Genomic DNA, 27078 nt, shown 5'->3' on the forward strand with positions numbered 1-27078 from the left:
CACATTTTCATGCATCATTGGAGTATTCAATCACATAGCCCAGAGTATGGTCATACCATATATACCACAGATATACCTGAGAGCATGAATGCACCCAAAGAATGCTTATCTTGTGACTCAGTTGGGAAAGACCACAGGTGGACTGTAATGGTAGGCAGAGGTTGCAGTGCTGACAATCGGAAAATAGTCCCTTTCTTCTTGCAAACCAATATGGTCAAACAAATCTCAGTGGAACAATTTTCTGTCCAAAAATGCTGATTCATTTGACAAACATTTCACTGGAACATACTGAGTTCAATGAGATCTGCTATAAAGAAAATGAATACCGTTCATTTAAGTTCAGCAAACCCATTTAACCTTTCTGAACTAACACTTTAATAAGGTCATGCAGAATTTCCCTATTAAAATATCTACAAATCATACAAAGGAATTTTTTTGTATTTTGAATATTCTTTGCAATTAAGGACTTCCCACCTTCCCCAATATCACATCAGAATTCCCCACCACCACACACAGAAGGGTAAATTTCATCTAAATCTATGCTAAATGGAGAAGATTCAAAACCACAAATGTTTCCCAAGGATTCTGTAGTCATACGGGTCACTTTTCAAACTAGAATAGCACCTTAAAGAGGTATGGCAATACTATGCCATTCACTAAAACAAATGAAGTTACCTGCCAATCATGGCTAAACTACTGCTCAGTTCTACCTTATCTTTGTAGTCATCTCACAATAGATGCAACAAATAGCAGAGACTGGAAGACCTACAAAGGGAAACATCAAAAAACTATTTGAATCAAATACCTTTTTATCTTCCAACTATAAGAGGCATTAATCTCATGATGCTGCTGTTCTGATAGAGCTCTCCTAGGCCAATCTATAGTCATCTTCAGAATTCTGAGTTCGGTGTTTACAGTATAAGCCATTTAGAAATAAGTGGATACCTGTGGAAGAATGGATGAACAGGGATGCCTTCATCATTTCTTCCCCTGCAGCCATAGAAGAAGTTACAAAGGCATTTCTTTTAAATATAGCACTACTCTAAAAATAAAAGATTATTGATAGTGACCACATTAGACTGTACTGAATGATATTTTAGGCTGTTTAATCAGAGTGATAAAGAGTATATGGTAAACAAACACCTTAAGTCAACAGTGCTGTGATGTACAGAAGTGCCAATATCCATATTTTGCAGCTGAGGCATACAGTGCTGTGAAGAAACTGAACTACTTGCCAGGGATCACGCGAACGTTTATGGCAAATGTGCCTTGGTCCTGAATCCTAGACTAGGACCCTGTCTGCTGGGCCATAGTGTTATTTTCTTCCTTTGCCACTTGCTTCTGCAGTTGCCTGCAGTTTCAAGTTTTGGTAGGTACTGAAACAGGACATAATAGAAGTACTTTAAAGGGAACAGCAGAAAAGCAATAGTTCTTGTGATAGCTGTTAACTCTTTATTGTTTTCTTCTTTAAACCATGTATTTCACAGGAACAGGTAGCATTGAGATTCCTGTGCTTTGCTTACTGGTAAATGGAGGACCAGGCACACTTGAGGTAAGAAGCTGTTTGTAATTTAAGAAAAAAAAATGGTGCTAAATACTAAATTACTGGAAAATGGTTGGATGACAAATACATGTATTGGCACTTTACATAAAGTCAAAATTTAGATCTATACGCCAGTTAAGAACTAAATTCTGTTAATGTTAAAATTGACCATATTTGTTTGGAAGAAATATTTCATTTTGAAAAGGTGCCAGCAGATCATTAAGGCTTCTACTGCCAGCTAGTACAGTGCAAAGAAAAAATTCAAAACCAGAACAAAACCTCAGAAGTCAGCTTCAAATTTAGTAGAGTAGAAATACTGTGCTATTACTTGAAATGACATACAAAAGGATTAATTATTCAGCAAGAGAGAGAACTGTCACAGAGCTCCAAGGAAACACAAGACCAGGTTTTCTAGATATTCCACTTTCAAATTATAGTGTCCTACTTCCCCTGAGCAAAAATACCTTGTATGATAGAAGACTGGAGAGTTGCCTGCTAACGTTCCCATATCCTGTTCAGTGAAGGATCAGTTATGAATTTTTCTGAGCACTTCCACAACTTCCAGAACCTGTTGACTAGGAGATACTCTATAATATCTATTTTACTTTTTCTGATATTTTATTTTAGTACTTTGTAGCAGTCAATGTCAGCATGGCTTTTTTTTTTTTTTGATTATACTCTCAGCTGAAGACAAATACCCTACTGTACCTTTAAAGAGATACAGTTTTCAGAATGTATAGCTAGGTTTAGCAGCCAGAAAAGCCTTCTGAGAATTCCTGTATAGCACTCCTCTTGCACTTGACCATGCTGAACTACAAACAGCTGTAGGGAAGGATTAGGGAGAGGAGAGGGGAAAAACAAAAAACAGACAACCAGTCATGGACAAAGAGGTTTTATGCATTGCCTGTCCAAATCCGGATGGTTAGCTACTCAGAACGTGTCATGGAAAGCACTATAATCAGGGACTTATAACATGGACAATCTGCTACAAAGTCAAAAAAAAAAATCTCAAGAGTCTAGAGGAGTCTGGACTGACTCCAGAATGAATCTGATTTAGGTACATATTTATTCCTAGTTTGCAAGGAATCTTTCTTCTTTGCATAACATTTTATTGCGTGTATGAATTCTAAAAATGTACTTTTTAAACTACAGAGGATTTGCATCGGTTTGGAAAATTCTGCTCCCTGGCTTATCTTAGCAGGGTCTGGAGGTACAGCTGACATCTTAGCTGCATTCATGAATGAGCCACAGCTTATCGTGCCAGAAGCTGTTGAAAAGCAATTTAAGGAGAAATTCCCTGCAGAAAGTTTCTTGTGGAAGGACATTCTCCAGTGGACAGCAACAGTGAGCTCATGTTTGATAACTGCATGAAACATTTGATAATTACATGCATCATGTTCACAAGCTCTCTCGTATCGTTCCTAGCTTCAGTAGTCCATTCAGTGCAGATTGAAAATGCACTCCCCAAAAGTTTTGGATACTCCATTGCTCTGTTGCTAATGCCATATACCTCTCTAACACTAAAATCAAGGGGTCAGTTGATCATACAAGCTACTTTGTCCTAGTGATTCAGCTGAACACCAAGGGCTCTGTTCTTTCTCAGTTATTTCCTCAAGTAACAGCCAGCACCCAAGAATCCCTGAGTCCTTCTGGAGGACATGAAGCATTATTTATCCTCCACAGCTGTGGAGCTTGTGCAGCTGTGACAGAAGAAACCTAATTCATGATCTACAGCTGTTAAGTGGAAAACCTAATTGTGGGCATGCATGAATCAATTAACAAGAACAAAGGGTGTTTAGAAGTTATCCTATCTATTGTTGGTTATATGTATTCTTAAAAAAGAAAGACAAAAGAGATCCATAGATTTTCTTTACTCTTTGGTTTAAGGCCGGTGAGTGTGCCTCAAGACATTATGGATAAACGTTTAAGAAACAAAAAAAATACTTTGACATTGTCTTCATGTGAAGATTGAAGAACACTGTATGCCTCTGACACAAATGAAGCCCACACAACCTCACCCACTACATATTCTTTGCAGTTCTCACTGTAATTCTTAGCTTTGAAATTCCACATGCTAATTCCGTTAGGGAGAACTTCGTCAGATCACTAAGAAAAGGAGATGGAGGGCATCAAGAAGCAAGATTGCCAGATGCTCAGAAAGCCCTGGTGCAGCTGCACTATGAGAAACAAAACTCAGAGAGTCAGAAGGAGAATACTGTATGTGTCAGATTCTATGACTTTTACTCAAAGAAGCTTTAGAGACCATGCTTTTAAATGCTTTTTTCTGTTCCTCCTATCATGCTATGCAATGCTGGAAAGGACAACTCCCTCCTTGCCTCAGGACCTATTTATATGGAAAGCTAATAATTTTCATCTTCTTGCCAAACCTCTAATGCTAAATACTAAATACTAAATGCTTTGCATTTAGAATGCAAGTTCTCCGGGAAATGCTGTACATGTGGTCTACGCTGGGCTCTTAGACATTAGTGTTTAGACAGTGGGTTAAATGATTTCTGTTTCAACTCCCAATAGATTCAGAACATTATTTCACACCAACATCTTCTAACTCTGCACAACTTTGAGCAAGACGATTCAGAACTAGACACAGTCATTTTAAAAGCTTTAGTAAAAGGTAAGAACAATAATTGTAGTACTTTGTTATTTGACCTCACTGTGCCATAAATATATTTTATTCTTGTCCAGAGCAAGTTCAGTTGGCTATTGGATAAGATTTCATTTCTAATGAAGAGTTGTTCTGCTTGCTTATTGACAAAGTAACTGGCAGTTACCTTAGCTCTTGAACCTAGCATTAAACTAGTGTTTGCTTTTTACTCTCATGCTATTTATTGTATAGTATTATTTTAATTAGTCCTTTATTTCACTGCTTGCTTCTCTTAGTAGTAGAGGCAGTAGAAGAACTGAAATATACTGTAACAGTTATTCAATTTACAAGCCATTAACAAAAAAAAACAACACACACAACAGAAAACACAAGCAGACTTGAACTACCTTAGTTCCAGAAACAACCAAGTACAACCAAGTTTTTCTATAAAAAACCTTCACTGTCTCTTCTGAAATACATTACTTGCTCTGCCAGCCCTTTCAATTTGTGTTAGACTAGCCTAATTTTAGCCTTGGGGGAAAAAGACATTCTATTCCTCATGTGCTAATTAAAACAAGACAAAAACAATAGACTCACCCTCCCCAATTTCTGCAGATCAGGGTCTTTCTTAAAATACTAATTTAATTTGATGTTTTAAGAGAATTTAGCCACTAAAATATTCAAAAAATATGAGGTTTTAGATTAATATTTCTTAAATTAGGAGAAAAAACACCTGTGAAGGGTTCCTGGTTTAGTGACCCACAAATCCGTGATAACTGAAGAGCTCATTTTGCCAATCAAATTACCAATACTATATTGAATTAAATGTAACTAGTGTAAAGTACTGAATTTGTCTTTCTTATTTGTTCCAGCCTGTAAAAGTCACAGTCAGGAGGCCCAGGAATATTTGGATGAACTGAAGTTGGCAGTGGCCTGGAACAGAGTGGACATAGCTAAAAGTGAAATATTCAATGGTGATGTGGAATGGAAGGTACAAGGTTTTATTGCCTTAGAGGCCAATCGGCGTGTAATCCAATGGGTGTGGGACACAAACATACTGCCAAAAAAATGTCTCAGTTTTCAGCACTACCTGCATTCCTCACTAAGAGATTAGGCAGCCATAACATCCTTGCTTAAGATGTCTTTCTGGTTCCCGTCCTGCTCCCCAGATGATAATGGGGGAAGACAGGTGAATAATTTAGTGTTCAAGTTCTTTTTCTTAAGCCTTTGGGGGCAAGAACCCTTACCCCCACACCCCTTTCTGTACAGACCTTTAAGCATGCAAACCACTGTTTCTAACTGCTACGTAAATACCCAGTGCAGTGGGTACCTGAACATCACCACAACTCCTACAGCATGCTAGTTGTGCTAGTGTTTTAATATTAATGTTTACATAGACATTTTCTACGTAGTTCTATCCCTCTTTCTCATCATACCCACAGCTGACCTGTTGTAAGGCAAAATGTACATCTCCTAACAGTAAATTTTACCTCCTTCCCTTATTCATCCATGAATATCTCTAAACCCACAATTTTTCTTCCTTCTTTTCCCCCATTCCTCCTCCTTCAATCAATCTAGTCCTGTGACCTGGAGGAAGTGATGATGGATGCTCTGATCAATGACAAACCAGAATTTGTAAAGTTATTTATTGACAATGGGGCCAACATATCCGAATTCCTGACATACAGTCGTCTGCAGAGACTCTACTGTTCCATTTCTCAGAAGTGTCTCCTCTACAAACTTCTACTGAAGAAACATGAGGAAAGCAAAGTGACCTTGGCAGGGCTCACAGGTCAGCAGCAGCAGGAGTCCTACCCACTCTTCACTCTCAGTGAAGTTTCTAGAGTTCTCAAGGATTTTCTCCATGATGCATGCAAAGGTTTCTATCAAGATCTCAGACACGGAGGCAAGAAGAGATCTGTGAGTTACAACTTTCCACCATAAATCTGATCCTCTGCAATTTAGAATTTGAAAAGTTTTGGCCATTCCTTGGCTTCGGGGATGGGACAAGGAAGGAAATGGAAGAAAACTTTGGTTTCCCTCTTTTTTTTTTATTAGCTCATTAATCTTACAGCTAAAAATGGTCTAGTTTTTTAGATTTCAAGATTAAAGAGTAAAAGAAAGGAATTTCTAAGATAAACAGTTTGCAATTCCTCTTTCTCCCCCTCTGCCATGCAGGGTTTTACTGTACCTTGAACTAGAGTTAAAATTTTCAGTCCCAGGTCTGCACTCACGCTTTTTTTTAAGTTAAGCCTTGAAAACGGTAACCTCTGTAAGCAAAACTATTCATGGATTTATACTATATAGAAGCAGACCTAATATTCAATAATGTGCAGTGCATGATGGTTGCCTTTAGGTCATTATAATCTTATTATTGAGTGACATAACACAGCAAGAAATGAGAACAGTTGTTTGAAGTAATACTTGAAAAAGGATAGCATGATAGCATAGTACCACTGTGGAATGTCTGCATTTTTGCAATAGATTTTTTTTCATTTTGAATGAAACTCAGAAATACCAAAGTTCTTGCAAAGCACTTGAAATCATGCATCCAAGTTGATTTCCAGAGAAGTACAGGGAAACTTGGTAAAGATCAGAGTTCTAGAGTAATATAGCAATTAAAACTTTTGTTATTTGCAAAGTTCTAGTTTAATCTCAGAACTTTTTAAACTCCAAGATAAATTGTCATTTGAGACATAACTCCAATCATTTTTGCTTTAATAAAGCTTTGCTGAATTAATCAGTAGTACAAAAAACTATCCAAGTTTGAATCTAGGCAGGTTTTCCCTGTGCACAAGAATAGATAATTTGGGGTAACACCTTACAGAAATAAAAGTTCTCCACTGCAATCTCACCTTTGCAGAATTTGGCAGTAACTGACCTAAAACCAACTGATGCAAATAAGACCCAAGTCAGATACAAGAGCACACTGCCTAACAGTTTTTGTTCCCCACCTTCTTAAAAGCTTCTTTCCATGGTTGTGACTGGCAGCCCAATCCCAATAACATTGGCAATACTAAGAGCATCACTGTAGTGGGATACCAGTGTGCTCCTACTAAATTCTGTTCTAGATTTCAATGCAATTTAGTATATTAAATGGCTCAATACAGACCAAAAAAAAAAAAAGGAGGGGGGGAACCAAACCAATAATATAAATTTGAACAGAACCCCATAGTTCAAGTGATTTCAAAAATATCCTTGCATAAACTCGTTTTAGAAAAAAAACACACGCCGCTCTGGCTGCTTCTAATTAACGCAATAGATATACAGACAATTTTAAAATATACTTTAAGTTCAGGACTTGACATAAGTTGCCATACTTTCTCTGGAGAGTTTTTGTGTTTTTTTTTTTAAATCAAGCACTAAAGGAATAAGCACTGTTCTGCTTAAAATACTCCCTGCATGAGGAAGAGGTTTCTCAAAGGAAAGACTAGAAAGAGAGCACTGACATGCTCTATTCTTGTCATGTACAGGGCCTTGGTGTGACTTATTCCTGTTTAAATAAAATGCTTTTTGTTCCCTTTTCTCTGAAACCACATCCTCTGTGGCAGTTGAGCAGAATCTGATATAACCTTGGCCAGCTCAGATTAGTTAATCACAGGTCTGTCTTGTATGATATTACACACCAGCGGTGAAACCCTGGCCTTAATAAAGTCAATAAGAGCTTTGCCATCGACTTCAGTGGAGTCATGGTTTCATCCAGAACATTCTCACACATATTGAGTTATACCAGGGACACAAGGGTCCTTTGATTCAGTACAGAATGAACTAATTACCTCAGACCCACAGGAGAAAGAAAAAAAATAAAAATCAAAAGACTATGAAGTGGCTGGCAAGGCCAGGGGCTGCTTAGATCATGTCATTTGCATGGAATGGAATTGCAAAGCAGGTTTTAATTTCTGAAAAATGTATTTCAGGATAAAACAAATACAAGGCAATTACCTGGGCCCTTGGACATGAACCAGAAAAGTAAAAATCCTTGGAGGGATTTGTTTGTATGGGCAGTACTTCAAAATCGGCACAAGATGGCAAACTATTTCTGGGCTATGGTAAGCATCGAGCTATAGCTCCTTCAGGTGAGGTATTGTCATATTTCATGTACATGAGGTGGTTTTTTGCTCAGCCTTGAAGCTCAGATGATAGATAGGTTTGCTTCTGAAATACTGGATGCACATTTATAGCACCTTTCATCTCAGCGTGTCTCATGCCAGCAAGGGCCAGGGGACCTGACAGAGAGGTAGAACAGAACAGCAGCAGGTGTAAATCAGCACAGCCTGAAACTGCTGATTAACTTCAGCTGCAGAGCTGACCCTTGTCTTCCTTGCTGCTGATGACTCACCAGTCAGTCTCAGATTTTGTTCCTTCTATAACAGGTCAATTTTTTGCACTTTAGCAGGATGACAGTGCGATTGAGCATCTTCAGCTTATTTGCTGGATATGTAGGGAACAACAGCATCACAGTCCCAGGGACTGAGCTTTGAACTGGCATAATTGACTCCTGTTTTGCACCCTTCCACAGCTGAGGCCATCTCATACATCTGCAGTGCCACAGTTTCTGTTTCTTCCCCCTCCTGCTCCAGAGGCCAGACACAGCTCCATCTGCAAGCATCCAGCTAGCTGCATCTGGCCCAGAGGGGTCATGTGAAGGGAGATAAACTGCAGCACAGCTCTTCAGCCAGTGAGCATGTGCATGCAGACACATCTGCGCCTTGGAGGGCCTTGTGTTTGTGGAGCCCTGTTACCAGAAAGCACATTTCTCTGCTGTGTGTTACTGTTGTGCCTCTACCAGCTGTGCTCCCTCCTTTCACATATGTCCTTATGCAGGGTCTCAGCACAGCCATGTTCTAGGAAACTGAACAGTATAAGAGTGTTTTGTTCTATTTCCATAACCCACTCTTCTCCTCTAGGTCCTCAACTGCTACCCCAAATCAGGCCCCCTAAGGTCAAACATACCCAGGTGTCACCAGCTTCATAAGGCACAAGAACTACTAACGCATGGTTTTTGACTCTCAAATATGATCAAAACTGTAATTTCTGCAGACAGTTTAAACTTTCAAGTCTGTATTTTAGGGAAGGTTCTTCCAAGGGAAGACGGGCATGAATTTGTTATTCATTAGTGAAGCGTCCCCAGTTGAGAATTTCAGACTGGTAACACCTTTCAATTTTACAGGGTCAGGAGGGTGTAGCTTCAGCTCTGGCAGCCTGTAAGATCCTTAGGGAGATGTCTCACCTGGAGACAAAGACAGAAGTAGCACGTATAATGAAAGAAGCCAAGTATGAGCAGCTCGCTGTCGGTAAGTAATGGCAGCTATTTAACAGCATCAACAGTTTCCAGAGGCCACTGGAAGACAAGCAAGTAGGGGGGAAAAAAACAACAACAAATAACACACACACCAAAACCCTCAAGAAGTTTTAAAAGGTCAACTGTCATGAGCAATTTAACACAACCAGTATCAAGCATTCAAATACCACAGAAGGAGGACTAAAACTCCAAATTCTCATTCTGGAAAAATCAGTGTTCTAAGGCTGACCGCTGGGATGCATGGAAGAAGTTTCTCCCTTGCTGCATATTGGTATTTTAAGTGTCTGACCTTAGTACAAGGTGTATTGCAACGACAGGCAAGATAGAATAACCAGAACACTTCTGGGCTCATGGCAGTCTCGTTGCCCTGCAACATCAACCTCACTCCGCATGGGCCACGTAATAGAGCACCAAATTTGAAGGCATAACTTCTCTGCTAAAATAATTTGAGACTACCTCACCCAAAAGTGGGTTAACTGAACTGCCAAAGTCCAAGCAAGGTTCAGATCGGCTTAAGAGCAGACAAGACGCTCCACCCTACAGCAGCCAGCATTCAGGCATCCACAGCACTGGAATGCCAAGTCCTCTCTCCTCAGCTTGGTTTAAAAACAGATATTTGCACACGAGATTCTCTGCTGTTCTGACATCGGTCCAATTTGTACCCAAAGGTCATGCTGCTGTGAAAAGAGGGCTTTAGAATACAGTGCATGTGGAAATCCAGAAACTCTTTGCCCTTCGAACTAGTACATCACGCTCCTGAAGGCTCATGCAGACATTGATACATTATTTATACACAGACCACATTTCACGCTCCTTTTACAGGGCCATTACTATTTTTAAAATCAGGCAATCAGGCCCAGTCAGCATGGGTTTATGAAAGGCAGGTCCTGCTTGACGAACCTGATCTCCTTCTATGACCAAGTGACGCGCTTGGTGGATGAGGGAAAGGCTGTGGACGTGGTCTACCTTGACCTCAGTAAGGCTTTTGACACCGTTCCCCACAACATTCTCCTCAAGAAACTGGCTGCTCGGGGCTTGGACTGGCGTACGCTTCGCTGGGTTAGAAACTGGCTGGATGGCCGGGCCCAGAGAGTTGTGGTGAATGGAGTCAAATCTGGTTGGAGGCCGGTCACTAGTGGAGTCCCCCAGGGCTCGGTACTGGGGCCGGTCCTCTTTAATATCTTTATTGATGATCTGGATGAGGGCGTCCAGTGCACCCTCAGTAAGTTTGCAGATGACACCAAGCTAAGTGCGTGTGTCGATCTGCTCGAGGGCAGGAAGGCTCTGCAGGAGGATCTGGATAGGCTGGAGCGATGGGCTGAGGTCAACTGCATGAAGTTCAACAAGGCCAAGTGCCGGGTCCTGCACCTGGGCTGCAACAACCCCAAGCAGAGCTACAGGCTGGGAGATGAGTGGCTGGAAAGCTGCCTGGCAGAGAAGGACCTGGGAGTATTGGTGGATAGTCGGCTGAATATGAGCCAGCAGTGTGCTCAGGTGGCCAAGAGGGCCAACGGCATCCTGGCCTGTATAAGAAGCAGTGTGGCCAGCAGGTCGAGGGAAGTGATTGTGCCCCTGTACTCGGCTCTGGTGAGGCCGCACCTCGAGTACTGTGTTCAGTTTTGGGCCCCTCGCTACAGGAAGGACATGGACGTGCTCGAGCGAGTCCAGAGAAGGGCGACCAAGCTTGTGAGGGGTCTGGAGAACAAGTCTTACGAGGAGCGGCTGAGGGAGCTGGGCTTGTTCAGCCTGGAGAAGAGGAGGCTCAGGGGCGACCTCATCACTCTCTACAGTTACCTGAAAGGAGGCTGTAGAGAGGTGGGGGTTGGTCTATTCTCCCACGTGCCTAGTGACAGGACGAGGGGGAATGGGCTAAAGTTGCGACAGGGGAGTTTTAGGTTGGATGTTAGGAAGTACTTCTTTACCGAAAGGGTTATTAAGCATTGGAACGGGCTGCCCAGGGAGGTGGTGGAGTCACCATCCCTGGAGGTTTTAAAAGACGTTTAGATGTAGAGCTTAGGGATATGGTTTAGTGGAGTACTTAGTGTTAGGTCGGAGGTTGGACTCGATGATCTTGAGGTCTCTTCCAACCTAGAGAAATCTGTGAATCTGTGAATCTGTAAAAACTACAGCACTCATATAATCACAGGACTCCAACAATTTAGCCATGGAATTAAAGGGCATAATCCAATACACAGCAGCCTGTTCCTTGGCTTTGGTAACCATGAGATCAGGTCCTCAATTTCCATTTCTGGCCCAGATAGTACTATCAATATTATGTAGAGCAAACATTCTTTAAGAATGATAAATACCATGTTAACTGCAAAAGAAATCCGCAAATCGCCGTATTTTAAGTGAACTCGATCCTTTCCCCAGCCCTTACAGTGTAACAACAAGGTGTAGGCTGGCCTAGGAAAGGTACTGAGATAATCAAGTGAATTAGAATGAGACAAGAAGTCAGATTTTGTCTAACGAGAAAACCTTGACTTTCTGTACTATTTATCTGAGTTTCTGAGCTCCAGAACAAGCTTCTCTTGAAACAGATCTATGCCACAATGCACTATCAAGTCTAATACTATTTTATGTCAAATATCTGTGTCTTAAACAAAGCATTCATTGGCTACATGTCAAACCTGAGCCGCTCCTTTTGTTTAGTCTATTCAGGGGAAAGGGAGTAGCGTGGCAACTCATTCTTCAAAGTGTAGGAAGATCTCCTCTGGGATTTGCTTTGACTCGGTGCTGCCTAAAGCTCCACACAAGGCAGCTACAGATGAGTGATTATAAGATATACTGATGTTTCCAAGACATGTCTGTGAAACTGAGAAGGAAATACTTTTCCACAGGAGATCAAACAACAAAAATAGAGCACCCCAGAGCTGAGAAGGAAGTATGCAGATGGAAAGAAGTGAGGAAGTACTGAGATTTGCTTCATACCTTCCTGCAGATAGTGGGAATTTTAAAATTACAATTCCAGTATTTTTTTCCCCCACCAAAGCAAATTCATTACATCTGCCCTCTTCAGAGTTATTCTTGTGTCCAGGATTGTTCCTCTCTCCTATCTACCTCATCTTAGCTCTTGGACTTTTTAACTATTGCAGCCTTGCAGAACTCTTTAGAGCAACAGATGCATCTGGCAGATGTTGCACCCTACATACATCACCCTCTTGCCTCACATTTTTTGTTTTTAAATGACAAGATCCGTTTGTCTACATTTCCTTCATTTGGCAGAACTGTTCAGTGAATGCTACCGCAACAGCGAGGAGAGAGCATTTGCTCTGTTGGTAAGAAAAAATCAGTACTGGAGCAAAACCACCTGCCTTCAGCTGGCTACAAAAGCAGATGCGAAGTCTTTCTTTGCACATGATGGTGTCCAGGTAAGTTCTACAGACACTTCCCCTACCACCAGGGCCTTTAAGCATGATGTTGGACACAAAAGAGGATAGTACAACAACCTAATGGCCCCATGAAATATGTTCAGATCAGAGACATTCTTTGGAGAGGGAACTGTTCACTCTCCCTGGCACTGGATGAAGAGGATGTCATGCTGCATATCTGGCAAAACAATACTCTTGTCCCTTTTATCCAGTTAGCCTCCAGACCAATGCACTGAATACAATGTTTAGCCCTCATTTCATCCTGTGCTTTTTCCTCCATTGCTCAGAGAAAACCATCAGGAAAGCACTTAAAATCTGCCTGAGGCACAATGATGCTGCTCAAGGATATGAGGTAGCTCCTTAACAGAGCTCATTCAGATTCAGAGAAGCTCATTGATAAAAGTTAAATCAAATTACTGTTCAGTTTCACCCCCAGAACCTGAGTTCTATCCACATACACAAAACTAAATTAAGAGTGATGGTGCTTTTAGCTCCCAGTGGCTGACTTGCACTTCCTCAGCAGTATAGATGTTCTTCTATTCCACTTGAATTACAGTTCTTTCCACTGTTCTCTCATAACTCTTGGCATACTAAAAAACAACTGCAGAAGGACATGCAAAGTGCCCATATGCTCTGAAGGTGTGCCTGCTCTTAAGGTTTTCAGAGCATTGCCTAACCTTTACTTGTCTTAGGATCCACAGAACATAGATGCACCTATGATGCCAAAGCCATTTCTTGTTTTATTGAATTTCAGGCCTTCCTAACAAAAATATGGTGGGGAGACATGTCCACAAGCACGCAGATACTGAAGTTAATCTGTGGATTCTGGTGTCCTTTCCTGATCTACACAAATTTAATAGCATTCAGGTAAAAACAAATATTTGAGTGCAAGAGATAAGTAAAGGAAGAAAAATAAGTCATGAAAAAAAAATCCAAACTGAAAATTTCTTATGTGAAGGATAAATACAGTAATATCACCTCAGAAGGTTAACAAAAGGACTGCACCACTCTTGACCAAATTAGTTTGCTGTGGGACTGAGTTATTTGTATGTACTGGGCTAGTGCTGTGTTTATTCTAATACTTCAAAAGCCAATGTCAGTTTCACCTAGATCACTTTATTTTGTACAGTCCACAGAAAAGCCTGTTGGGATTCTGTCAGCTCCACTTGAATGTACAGCATATACAGTAACACATAGCATATAGAGGATATCTCCAGATATAGCACCATCTATTTCTAGATGTGAAGATGCCTGGTTCAAACCTCAGTATCTTAACAGTAAAAACAACCATCACAAAGCAGAACTAGCAGCCGCAAGCCTTGGGAACCAAAAGTCAAGCCTAAAACCACAGGACTCATATGAAACCAATTAAGATTTTCTAATTTAACATCTTGGAAGATCTCTTTGTAGTATTCTGCAGGCACAGCTTTGGAGTTCATAGTTTTCAGCTTTTTGTCACAGCAAAGAGGCTAGAATCTTAGGCTTTCTTCAAAGAAAAAATAAAATCACCAAAGCAAACCAAGCAAAACAGAAAAGAAAAAAAAAACAGCCACGATGCTCAGACACAGTCATAAGAATCTAAGAACTGAAACTTTAGGAAAACCTCCAAGTATTGTGAAAGTCAGAGATACAAATCATCAGAACTGGCATTATGGAATGACCTGCTATTAAGAAATACATATGCTTAACTGTTAAACTACTTATAAAGAAAGAGGAAAGCCTGTTTGCCATTCCTGACCTAAGACTTCCATTCTGCTAGTATCACTAAAGATGTTTTTTTTTTTTCTAGGACTAGTGGTTGCCAGCTTCACAAATCCAAGTAATTTAATGTGAAATACTGTCAAAGTTTTCATAGAAGGGTTTAAACCATAGAATGGCTAGGGTTGGAACGAACCTTGAAGATCACCTAGTTCTAACCCCCCTGCCATAGTTAGGGATGCCACCCACTAGATTCTTATTCAAAGGAGGCCTTTCCAAATTTGTTCTGTTGAGGACATTTCTCCTTTCCCTGGAAATGCAAGAGTTGACACACATACCCTAATGCTTCCTGGCATTTCCTGTCTGAAGTGCTACTGAGAGCATCCAGGAATGGAGCATTGGGGTACTGTCTTCTAGGACTGATTGAGGGGTCTATTTCTGCTCAAATTCTTTTCTAATTATTTTGAGGAAACTGAGCATCTCGCTCCATTTTTTTGGAACATGTTGATTATCATTTCTCCTTTGAATCTTGTGGCTGACTTTAGCTTTCAAATAAAAAGAAATTGCAGAGCTAAGGATTATGCATATTTGATAGCTTTTCAGCAGAGCAAGTCCAAAATAACTATATGCAAACCGTTCTGCAGGAATGCCAGTTCAGTAGCGAAGAATTGCTAACCACTGTCTTTCAACTAATGAGTTTATTTCCATACAGCGAGGAAAAGCAGTCAAAGAAAGAACCAGAGCCATTTAGAGAGCTGGACAGTTCAGATACAGAAAGGACTTTGTTTCTTTCTAAGGAAGAATATAGGTAAGTTTTAAACCATCGGTTAATAGAATTTTTGTGACTACAAAGTACCGGACACTTCTTGGGGATTACTGATCAGCTAATGATCCTAAGGAGCAGTTGAATGGCCATGAAAGTCATTACTCCTCAAAAAGTGCTGCTCCCTCTTATTGCTGTTGCTCTGTAAAAGGAATACAGAAGATAAACAGGGTTATAGCACCATATCTAAGGAGACAACTTTATATCTCATGAGCAGGCCATTTTTACAGAACTAAGAATCTGGTCAATACCTGGGGAATCAGAATGCATTTCCTGAGATTCCCTTCAGCTGGCAATAGCTGACATACATCAGATTTCGGAACTATACTCCCCTATAGGATTACTGAGCTCAGCAGAAAGAAGGTTCTCAGCTAACTCTTGCATAACTCTAGTGCATCACTGCATACTTCCCTATAAAGGCAGCAACAGAAATACTTGCAAACAGCAGTACCTGGAAACTTATGTAGTCAGCTTCCCGCTATACTAGTCCTCTTCATTAAAAAAAAAAAAAAAAAAGACACACAACTGGCCCTGAGGAACCTGAAGTACAACAGACTTATGTTCTAGGGGAAGCATTACAGAAATGGGGAACTAAGCACAAAGAGGCAGTTGCTCAAGGGCTCTCATACAGCCACAATTCAGAACTTCTGAGCCACACCCTATACTTCAACCGCACACTCCTTAGCAAAACCTGGAAGGCCACAAGGACTTAAGTCAGGACAGAAAAACTTTTGATTAATACACAGTTCACTTAATAGCTAACAGGAGCTAAACATCTGCTTGTATTTAACATGGGCTTTTCAATGGTTTGAAGAGACCTTCGGAAATATGTGGACAGTGGTACTAATGAAACACAGTCCACAGTATGTAGTGCTAGACCAAGTCAGAATTATTAGCCTCTATTTTTAGCTCTGGCATTTAACTGCTGGTATATTGAAGAAAATCATGACTTTTTGCTCCCTCTCTAACCTGTAGAATAGGTATACAAACATCTGCCTCTTAGGACTATTTGTAAGTAATGTTATAAAGTCCTTTCATATCCTGAGTGAGGTATGGTTTATGACTCTTGGTCATTATGTTGTGCATTCCAATTGCTGTTATCTTAGAGATTTAATTTAACAAAGGGGCTCTCCCTCCCAGATTTGTTTCAGCATCTGAGCATCTTACAGTAAAACTGCAATTATCTGTTTATGATATTAGCCTGTTACCATGGGAATGTCTCTTACATCATAAATCAAAAGGCAGGGTAGAATCAGGCACACAGAAAAGACTGGAGATGAGAAACTTTTCCGTATAACGAGTATATTTAATAATTAGCAAGAATGTCAAGGGAAAGACTAGTGAAGAGTCATTGCTTGCCTTTTGGGGGGGGGGGGGAGGGGGAGAGGCAGGGGGAAGCATAATCTAGCATGCATATCCTTTGTTAGGAATCATTCCTCTCAGATTCAGAAAACTAAAGGATCCAATAACATCCCTAACTTTCTAACTTACAGACATGAGCAATTTATGTGGAAACAAAACCTCATGCTAAGATCAGATCAGATTGCTACTAAACACAAGGAACATGCATTTTCTGTACAGGGTAATTTCCATTGCCAGTAGATAACACTTCATATTCCAAAACACTGCAAAAACAACAGTAGATGTACAGGTCAAATCTCCCTTCAGTTACCAAAATACGTGTGGAACTCCACAAGACTCAAAGCCTACATTTATGAATAATTTATGAACTCAGCTTTTTACTAAAAGGCTTCTTTAGTGATCTTTTTGCAATTTGATTTAAACATAAAGGACAAGAAACCAGTGTGGACAGTTATGTAAACTGAAGTATTCCTTCAGGAGTTCTCTTAGACTCTATCGAGGCTAGTCAAGAAACACATTTAGCATGATTCAGCACTTTTGAGTCTAGGTCAAAAAGAATAATCATCTCAAGTAGTCACAGCAATGACAACTTCTGTATACAACCGTTACAGGAAATGTTTAGAACCAAAATAAGATCTGACTTGCAAACTTACACTAGCTATTTGCTTTTCTTACCTATTGTTTTGGATGATGAAGACCAACTAGCCAAATTCTCCTTCTTCCTGACAATTTGCACAATGTTCATACTACACGTAGTACAAACACATTGAAGTTGCAAATCAAATTAATGCAACAAAACTGAAATACCAAGTATACACATTTAAGCCTAATACATCTTCGTTTTTCTCTTTGATTTCAAGTATTTCTGCTATGGTAACATGATTGCTTTGACTTCCACAGCTTTCCTCCTTCCACTACCAGCATCTGCCTGTTACTGTCTTAAAAGAAGCTTTATATAGAATAATACTGAGCCTATTCCCATGAACTTATTTTAGGAGATTGTCACCAAGCCTATATTCTTTTTGTTTTGCAGAGGAAATGGTAAATTAGAAAAGCAGAACCCTTCTGAAAACACAGCGTGGGCAACATTCTTGTTTACTCGGTGGAAAAAATTCTGGAGTGCCCCTGTAACTGTATTTATGGGAAATGTTATAATGTATTTTGCTTTTCTGTTTCTGTTTACTTATGTCCTTTTACTGGATTTTAAACCACCTCCACCTGAGGGTCCATCTGTTAAAGAAATTATACTTTACTTCTGGGTTTTTACCCTGGTCTTAGAAGAAATCCGACAGGTCAGTAACATTCAGCATCTCAACAGCAATGCAATAAACCCTGAGATAATATTTCGAATAGATTTACAAACTGCATAAACTGTGCAAACTTGAAGATTTCAACTCTCATGTGCAGGTTTGCACAGAAAAGAAATACAAATCTTACCTTATTCAAAACACTCCACCTCTCCCTCCCAGAGCAACCTTTTCCTACACCTAATAAGCCTATAACTCCACCTTTGTTTTTCTTGCTTGCTCCAGCTGTAGCCAATAGCCAAATGGGCCGCTAAGAGCCAGGTGGCCTTCACTTTATGAAGTATCTGTCTGGTTTCACTCCCCAGAACTAGGACCTCCCACCACAGTTAACATAAATTGGAAGTTACAGGCTGCACCTGGAAGTGCAGCAGATATATCCATATTTTCAGAGTTTTCTACCCTGCTGGAGACTGTTAAAAAAAAAAAAAAAAAAAAGACTTAATGAATTCAGATTACTTCTGTTTGTTTGAAAATATTTATACATTGAAAACATTAGCAGATCTCTCTTTGTTTTGCTTTTCCTGTTTAAGAAAACAAAGAGACTTCACTAATCCCCCAATTATTGTTCTTGGAATATCCTCAGTTCAACAACTGAAATAATGTGTGAACAATGGTGCTAGCGTGTTGCCAACTGTGGGTGCATAAAACTGTCCTCTTCAGACTAAAAACCAGTTATAAACACTTACTCTGAAAGAACAAATAGACGCTTGTTGTTTAAGCAATGGGGATAGTGAAGGAGCTCACAGTTTGTTACAAGTTATTTGAAATTATTCTGAAAGGCCATAAACAGAAAAGCACAGAGAAAATATTTGGATCAAAGAATATTTCATTATAAACCTGTAAGTGGAGTGCTAGGCTGAAAGCCTATTAAGACAGCTCTTTGCCTAGATTATCAAATGTGCACTCACAATTATAGTGTACAAATGTCAAATCTGTACATGCTGTTTAGATAGCTCTATCTAGAAATTGAACGTTGACCAGAAATTTGTTAAATTCTTTAACAGTCTGAATGCTTACATCTTGAATCAGACCTTATTAAAATATCACAAGATTAAGAAGGTTGTACTTTTTTCTTTCTTGTGTGTGTTTTAAGACAGTAAACTGAGCTTATGTTTTCAAGCTTTTTTTCCTGTTACACTGGGAAGTTTTTGCTTTCTGCAATGAAAGACAAAAGGGAAACAGGAACAACGTTAAAACTCACAATGAAATAGCAAAACTTGAAACAGATCAGTGCTGATGGTCGCTTCTCTTTTTCAGAGTTTCTTTACAGATGAAGACACAAATTTAATGAAGAAATTCAAACTGTATCTAGAGGATAACTGGAATAAATGTGATATGGTGACCATCTTCCTTTTCATAATTGGGGTAACCTGCAGGTATATATATCTGTTTTATGTGATGTGGTCAGCTTCAGGAGCATGGGCTGTGTATGCCAGTTGACAGGATAGTCTCACGTGCGTGTGAGGTCAGGCTATGACAATTACAAATTTTGAAGAAAGTTTCTGCAATAAAAGCCTCTAAATTTCTGTTTAACTGAAGATGTTGCTGCAGAGACCACAAAAGGCATATTGGTATATTCAAACACCTGTACAGAGAAGCTCTGCTTCTCATTTTTTTGCATTTACTTTTAGTCACTTTAATCACTTTTTTTGCTTTGTTTTGTTTTAATGTCTCCTTTCAGCTGAGACAGAGAAGTTGGTGTCTCTCCATCTTTGGGTTACTTCTCACTAATGTATAGATATTATATTACGTTTTTCTTACAGCTGTAACGACTGTGACATATCCAACCACAACCCTGAAGCACTTGCCTTTTCCTAACTAGACTATGCCTGGAAACCAAGTGTAATATTTGAGAAGAGACTTCTCAGCAGTTCTTGCTAAGATCTGGTATTTTGTTTCATTTGTTCTTCAGGATGCTGAATTCGACTTTTCAAGCTGGCCGCACAATACTTGCCATTGATTTTATGGTGTTTACCCTTAGACTTATACACATTTTTGCAATTCACAAACAGCTTGGACCAAAAATCATAATTGTGGAAAGGATGGTAAGTGTGCAGTCTCTCTCAGATAAATACTTGTACTTTGTAAAACATGGAGAACAGGAAATCTTCTCCTTACAAAGAAAATCAGTTTATAATGCGTCTTTATATTTTTAAGGCCTGTCATTTTGCGTATATTGCCTTATTTATCATGAAAATTAGATGTAGTGAGTTTCAAATAGATCCGTCCAAAGAGCTCTGTAGCGTATTAAGTTAGCCTCAATTTACTAATCCTTGTACTTCAGCTAATCATTTACCCTTTGGTCTGGCAAATCAGGAGTAGTGTCTGTGTCTTACACACTGCTATTACTCCTACTTCACAAGCTGTGTGCATTTGGAGCAAAGACCTCAGACAGACAACAGGGCATTTACAGAAGGGTAGGGCATTTACTGAATGGCTCTGCTGTGCTTTGGGAAATAGATTACATTATTTGCAAGAAGTGTGAAAAAAAATCTGAGAAAATTGATAGTTGCAAGTTTCCCACAGAAGTTGTTCTTACTTGTACTTTGTAACTCTAAGCTACAATGAAAACAGCACCTTGTAAGCATATGTTGGAAGATGATGATGAAAGATTTTTATTTATTACCACTCTCCTGCAGGAAATGAGACATTAGGACTATATTTACTGTGCTTGGGTATAGGTTGGAACATTGAAACAGCTTTTTATTTAGGCATGTTAATCCTCTAGGCCAATTAGCTCAAGGTAACTGATTAATAGGAGTTCATCTAATTGTAAATGCTATCATAGATTCTACAAATATTTGACTTGTGACTCAAAGCAGAGCTCAGTAAAAGCTCTACAGTCTAAACAAGCCTATACATTGAATAAACGTAACTACCAAGCTATTTAGATCTGTCTGCAAATGCAATAACTGAAACTCTAACATGACATTTGCTTTGAGTAGCTAAAGGGTAAAAGGCAAATAAATATTTGTTCTTGTACATTATCTAGTTTACAGCATTAGCAGGCTTTTACTCTAAGAGAACCAGGCAGATCTACAGCTCCCAACCCTTCCTGGCAGCGTACCAAACTAAACCAGGGCCCAGAACAAATATGGTGATATGTATTCGTTAGCATCTGAAGTCATATGAGATAACACACGGATTAAGATGCAAATAAGAACATAAACGGCCTAGACAAAACTGTAAAACGGGACCTTTCATCTTCCCGCCATCCAAGCCAACACAATACTTTAGCTTCGGTAGTTCAGTGTTGAGCCTTATATCAAGGGAAAGAACGATGAAATTGACTTCAGTAAACAATATCTTATTGAAAGGTTCATGAGGTGGGTTCAAGCAAGATCATTTCCCTTAAATAGGGAAGTAAGCCAAGATTGTGTCTTACCATCTTTGTCCTTTTTAACCTTGATACAGAATTGTTGAAATAAGTCTCCTAGCTGTTAAAATGGCAGTCCAATGCCAGTTTACAGGGAGACAGACTACAGTCAGGAAAAAATATTTCCAGACATACTGTTGTTTTCTCTTAACTGTGACACTATTGCAGTCCTGCAGTGCTGACAAACTTGAAATCATCCAGAAAACAAAATAGATGGGTGAAAGTCAGAGAGACATGAACTATGTCTTGCCTGCCTTAGGTACTATAATTCTTAATGGAACTTGTAGTAACCTCCTGCAGGTCTGAAATGCCTATGCTTTTAAGTAACTGTGCAATCCTATTATCTAACTGAAATGAATCTACAGTCCCTAATGAACTCTGTCAGATTAGATGGGAAGAGGATGAAGTGTTCCTCTTCCACCAGGGAAAAATTACTGCATTTGAAATACATATTCGATTTTTTTAAGTAAGTGCTTTTGGATTCAATTACTTCTGCTTCTGTAGAGAAATACAGTGTTTAAAAGCAGAAAGTCTTGAAAATAATCTCTCAGATGCATTACTTAGCTTGAAAACCAAAGACAGGAGCTACCTGGTCCTTGCAGTCTTCAATGTCTGCCCTATCCATGGTTCAGAATTCATCAATGAGTGCTGTCATCCACGATTGACTGCTGCAGCAGACTTCTTGTAATTCACAGCTAAACATTCAATGGTACTGTGAGATCTCACAGAAAATCTGCATTTAAAACAGATTACTTTAAAAGATAAAATGTTTCATTTTTAAACACTAATTGACTGAAAAGCAAGGTTTTAAATTAAAAATATGCCTTTATCTAAACTAGCTAACAAACAAAAATGCTGGTTATGGCCCAGGAGCAATGTGGTAACAGCAAGGTCAAGAGAGAAATCCTGTGCATGAAACTGTATTCCACCTCCTTTAACCTAAACAAGCTTGTAAAGAAACAATTACTTGAACAGTTTTCATACCAAGCTACTGTTCTTTGATTATGCTATCAGTCATTTGTCCTCCTTTTCTCCCTCCCCTTTTCTCTTTTAGATGAAGGATGTTTTCTTCTTTCTGTTTTTCTTGAGTGTATGGCTCATCGCCTATGGTGTGACAACTCAAGCTCTGCTTCATCCTGATGACAACCGAGTGGAGTGGATATTCAGAAGAGTGCTTTATCGTCCCTACCTTCAGATATTTGGCCAGATTCCACTGGATGAAATAGACAGTGAGAAAAATTCTCCCCTAACTTTACCATCTTTGAGTGCATATTTCCCTAGCCAAAGCTTTCACATTACTATGATATAAATAGTGCATTTGCAAATGAAGATAACATATAGTGTGAAACTATATTAGAACATGGGGGTTGGCCCTGTTTAGAGAAGCTGTCTACAATATTCACACAAGGATTTGCAGTTGAAAAAGGTTGGCATTCCTTCTTTCACTTCAATCCATTTCTGCTCAGCTTAACCTAGATCCAAACAACCCTTGTGTAAACTGTAATAACAACATCTCCATATATTTTGGCAGTTGTTTAATGTGACAGTTTTACAGCAGTACTGCTCTGCCCATAAGCAAACACTTGTGTTTTAGAATAAATATTCCTCTGGAGCATTTATTTACTCTGGAGTTAAAGTTGCCCCAATCAAATAAAGCTAGTAATTGTATATGTGCTACATTTCAAACAAAACAACAAAAATAATCAAAATACATTGAAATGTTTGGACATAAAGGTTTAGAGGCAATATTTCTGATAGAGAAGCAGGTAAAATGCAGAATAGGTCATCTCCCAAAGAAGTCTGATGTAGTGTCACAGAATTTAGCCAGAATAACAGTTCTGAATGTCAGTGACAGTACTGAAGTGGGATTTACACTTGAAGTAATGTAGATGAAACCAAAAAATCCCATAGGCAGCAAACTAGAAAGCATTCTTCCATATTCACCCTGCTTAATAAGAAAAGGCATATGCCTTGGAAAAGCTAAAGTCAGAATGAGGCAAGAGAGCAGGGGTATGATTCATCTCACTTAGCTTTAAATGCCTACAGTGTAAGCATCCACAGCACAAGAAGTCACTCTTACTTCCACTAAAGTAACTGGTAAGAAATATTTCTGGAATAGGATTCATCTCATTTGAAAATAGGTCAGATAAAATATCCCTTGGAAGTGTCTGTTTCTTCCCATTGGGAGTCCAAAAGGTGTCCTCACATACATAAATAACAGATTAGATGACAGGGAAAAAATACATTACATGGACAAATTCCAGAAGGGAGTCACTTGTACTGTGATGCTCTTGACCTTATTCAACATCTTTATAAAACATATGGAAAAGGAAATGGTTAATGAATGCAGCAATATTTGCTGATGCAACAAAGGTACTGGGTAGTAAAGACTAAAGCTGACACCTAAGAGTTGTGGAAGACCCTCCTGAGGGATGAAGCATCAAATGAAATTCAGTGTAGATAAATATAAGGTAATGTGCCTGGTGACAGCTGTAGTGACTTTTCAGATAACTCTTTGCATTAACGAATAAGATCACCTGTGACTGTGGGGAAAGGCATTATTGGTGAAAAAAACAGAGAACAAACAAGTAAATATGGCTACTTTAAATCTGTGGATTTAATTCATTACATGATAGAACTTCCTGAAAAACAAACACACCTATGATTCTTAAGCCCAGTGTAGGAAGATTTAGATGAATGATATGAGTATAACCAATAGAGAGTAGTTATCTTTTCCTCCATAAGTTGTAAATGATTTCAAATGAAACAAGCAAAAGGAGATTTTTTTTTGCATACATAACTGTCAGCCATTTAATTGCTGTATGATGCTTTGAATGCTATAATTGTGCATAGACTGAGAAACCAGTTGGAGAAATTAATCAAGGAATCCTCCTACACCATTATTAAATACAAATTATCTGCCTGGGCAAGTCCTTCAGCCACAAATTCCCAGACCTGGAGGAAATATCCCAACAAAATGCCACTGGTTTTGTTGTATGCTAGGCTAGTGTAAGAACTTGCTATAGCCATAGCTGGAGAGAGGATATAGGGCTAGCTAGACTGCTAGTCTGATGCAGTGGCACCATTCTTACTAACCTGGACTGCAAGCTCAGAGGTACAAAGCAGTGGTTTAAATTCAGGAATTACTTTTTTTTTTTTTAATTTAGAAATTTACTTTTCTCCTCTAACATGCATACTGTCATGAGGATTGTGAAGACATATATGGGGAGGTAACATTTACTAAAAACTCAAAGGTAGTTTGAATTGATATGATTACATGCATTTTCACAAAATCAGCAACATTGGATATTAGTTCACATAAGCGATGTTTCAACTGCAAGAATTAGCTCAGTAGTTCAAGCAGCCAAAGAACTGTCCTTTTGCATCTTGTATTTACATTCCTGCTTGCTACTCAAAAACAAAAGGCAGTGCAAAAGTTACATACTACCACAATACTGGTCTTAAGCTCTAATGATTGCAAAATATTATGAATAAAGTTATGCTGTTTATATGCAGTTGAGATCTCCTTTTAATAATCAGTATCATCATCTTTGATTTGTACCTAACAGAAAAAGGTATTAAACATATGCAACAATCCATGTCAATAGTTCTTGAAAGATGACATGTTTAGACATATCAATTAAGTTTTTAGTTGCTTTGAAATAACTATAAAATAGTGTCTTAAACTTCAGGAACAACTTGTAATTCCTGCCCTTCTCTGTTGAACATAAGAGATTTTCCTCACCAAAATGCAAAACTTTTGTCTCTGCTCTAAGAAATAAGTGTGGTAGTAGGATTTGTCAAAACTATTTATTTCTCTACCCCTCTTTGCAGCATCACGAGTGTTTCCCCGGAACTGTACACTTAATCCATTGCAGATTCTGAAGGACAACTCACCATCATGTCCTAACAACTACGCCAACTGGCTTGTCATACTTCTGTTGGTCATCTTCCTACTAGTCACAAACGTTCTCCTTATGAACCTCCTGATTGCTATGTTCAGGTAAGAGCGATTTCAGTAAGTTTAAGACTTAAGAGATGGCAAAAGTTCAACTGAATGCCAGAGTTTACTACATTGCTTGCATGTTCCAAAGTGACTGGCCAACAGCAATTTTCCTAATATTATTTGGGGGTTGATAGGTAGACTTTTATGATCATGTAAGTCGTCATCTTCTTTACTCTAGCCACATTAAAGACAAGAAGAAAAGAAGCATCTTTTACTATAAAAATTCAATTAAACGTGCATAACAAGGTCTGGATCCCTGGCTGTGCTGCAGTAGAAGTCCACAGGTGCAAAGCAGCTGTAAACTTGGCAGACTTAACAGTAGATAATCTGCACAAAGGGGAAACTTAATGTCAACATGATTAATGATGACTGATTTGTTTGAAGAACTGACATTCCACGTTTGCCAGTGTGGCAGGAGTGAATTGGAATTACCTTTCTTTTCTTTAAAAAAATACACTAGTATTTCTTTAACATTTGATGACTGAAACTGTTATTATTTTAATATCTAAAAATTTGCACAATCTTTAGTTTAAATTAACTCTGCTTGCTGACCGTCCTGTTCCTTTTATTAAAGAAAACTTGGGGCTGTTTTGTATTTGTAATGATATGCTTGTTGAGATAAAAACAGTTCTGTAATTTTTTCTCTACAGTTACACTTTTCAAGTTGTTCAGGGCAATGCAGACATCTTCTGGAAGCTTCAGCGCTACAACCTGATTGTTGAATATCATGGACGGCCTGCCTTAGCACCACCATTTATCATTATTAACCACATAACTCTGGTTCTCAGAATAATCTTCAACAAAAAAGAACATAAAAAAGAACATCTGGGTAAGTAGCTAACAAATGTCTATAAACTGGAGACCCTGATGCTCTTTTGAGGGTATACTGCATAAACCAAACAGAGGAGCAAGTAAGATTTCCATAAGCTATGGGCCATAATTCATTATCTTTACCAAAAAGTGCCAGGAGAATACACATGACAAATTAAGGTTTATAATGTAGCCTGTACTATAAACAGTTTCCCACAACGCCTTTCTCTGTGCAACATAGTTATGATACAAAACTGGTTGAAGGGATTTGATTTCTGAAGAAAAACCAATGTATAATTTGAATAAATCATAAACAGTTATTTTATCTGCTCTTAAATTTTAGTAATGAAAAATGGACAACCCTGAAAGTGCAGATGAAGTCCGAAATCTGCTGGGATCAGTAGAATTTCCCAATGCACAGATTACAGAGAGAGAGAGAGAGAAAGAGAATACACTTAGAGAAATGGTGGTCCCCTTAAAAGCTGTCATTAAAAAGGAGGATGAAGTTTAACTAATAACAGAAGGCATTTAGAGGCTTCCTATAGTGATTGCAAACTTGGTATATCTAGTTTAATGGTGTCTGATAACAAGCCTATTTCCTCCTCTTGCACAGACTGATAATGGGCTTTGGAGCAGAACTGTTCATGTTCAGAGCCCTTAGACTAAGCTTCCTGTCACACACACACTCCTTCTGGCTATCAAGGCACACTGCTGAAGCTTCTTCCCCTCCAAGAAAGCAAGTACCTGCCTGATCAGGGCCTAAGCTTGGTAGTATTTGGAGCACGCAGCAAGTGTGCTCTTTTACCAGACTTTAGGAAGATACAAAACTGGTATGTTCAAGTTACCTCTGAAATTGAGCTCTTCTGTTGGCCTGGCCA

At 39.0% G+C, this 27078-nt stretch overlaps 2 protein-coding genes across 4 annotated transcripts in view; one reads left to right on the top strand and one right to left on the bottom strand.

Moving 5' to 3' along the window:
- Positions 1-27078, bottom strand: part of KCNQ1 (potassium voltage-gated channel subfamily Q member 1) — a 409605-nt gene that overhangs the window by 374901 nt on the left and 7626 nt on the right. Inside the window, exon 1 of one of the 2 annotated variants that reach the window (XM_080595228.1) lies at positions 18139-18289. The exons of the other annotated variant lie outside the window; for it this stretch is intronic. The gene's annotated coding sequence lies outside the window, so the exon portion shown is untranslated. Of the gene's footprint in view, positions 1-18138; positions 18290-27078 lie in introns of those variants that run through there. 2 annotated transcript variants of the gene reach the window in all.
- The window catches only part of TRPM5 (transient receptor potential cation channel subfamily M member 5), a 56316-nt gene that overhangs the window by 20580 nt on the left and 8658 nt on the right, over positions 1-27078 (top strand). The window contains exons 7-22 of one of the 2 annotated variants that reach the window (XM_080595224.1): positions 1488-1552; positions 2696-2887; positions 4076-4175; positions 5018-5136; positions 5724-6065; positions 8063-8194; positions 9316-9439; positions 12673-12818; positions 13573-13685; positions 15229-15324; positions 17735-17993; positions 19266-19384; positions 19921-20053; positions 22439-22613; positions 25219-25387; positions 26041-26219. In XM_080595224.1, coding sequence (XP_080451350.1) covers positions 1488-1552; positions 2696-2887; positions 4076-4175; positions 5018-5136; positions 5724-6065; positions 8063-8194; positions 9316-9439; positions 12673-12818; positions 13573-13685; positions 15229-15324; positions 17735-17993; positions 19266-19384; positions 19921-20053; positions 22439-22613; positions 25219-25387; positions 26041-26219 — 2463 coding nt within the window. The remainder of the gene's footprint in view (positions 1-1487; positions 1553-2695; positions 2888-4075; positions 4176-5017; positions 5137-5723; positions 6066-8062; positions 8195-9315; positions 9440-12672; positions 12819-13572; positions 13686-15228; positions 15325-17734; positions 17994-19265; positions 19385-19920; positions 20054-22438; positions 22614-25218; positions 25388-26040; positions 26220-27078) is intronic. The other variant, XM_080595225.1, reaches the window with a different exon arrangement.

Source organism: Anser brachyrhynchus (genome assembly GCF_964034855.1).
Source record: "Anser brachyrhynchus genome assembly, chromosome: 5".
Lineage (NCBI taxonomy): Eukaryota > Metazoa > Chordata > Aves > Anseriformes > Anatidae > Anser > Anser brachyrhynchus.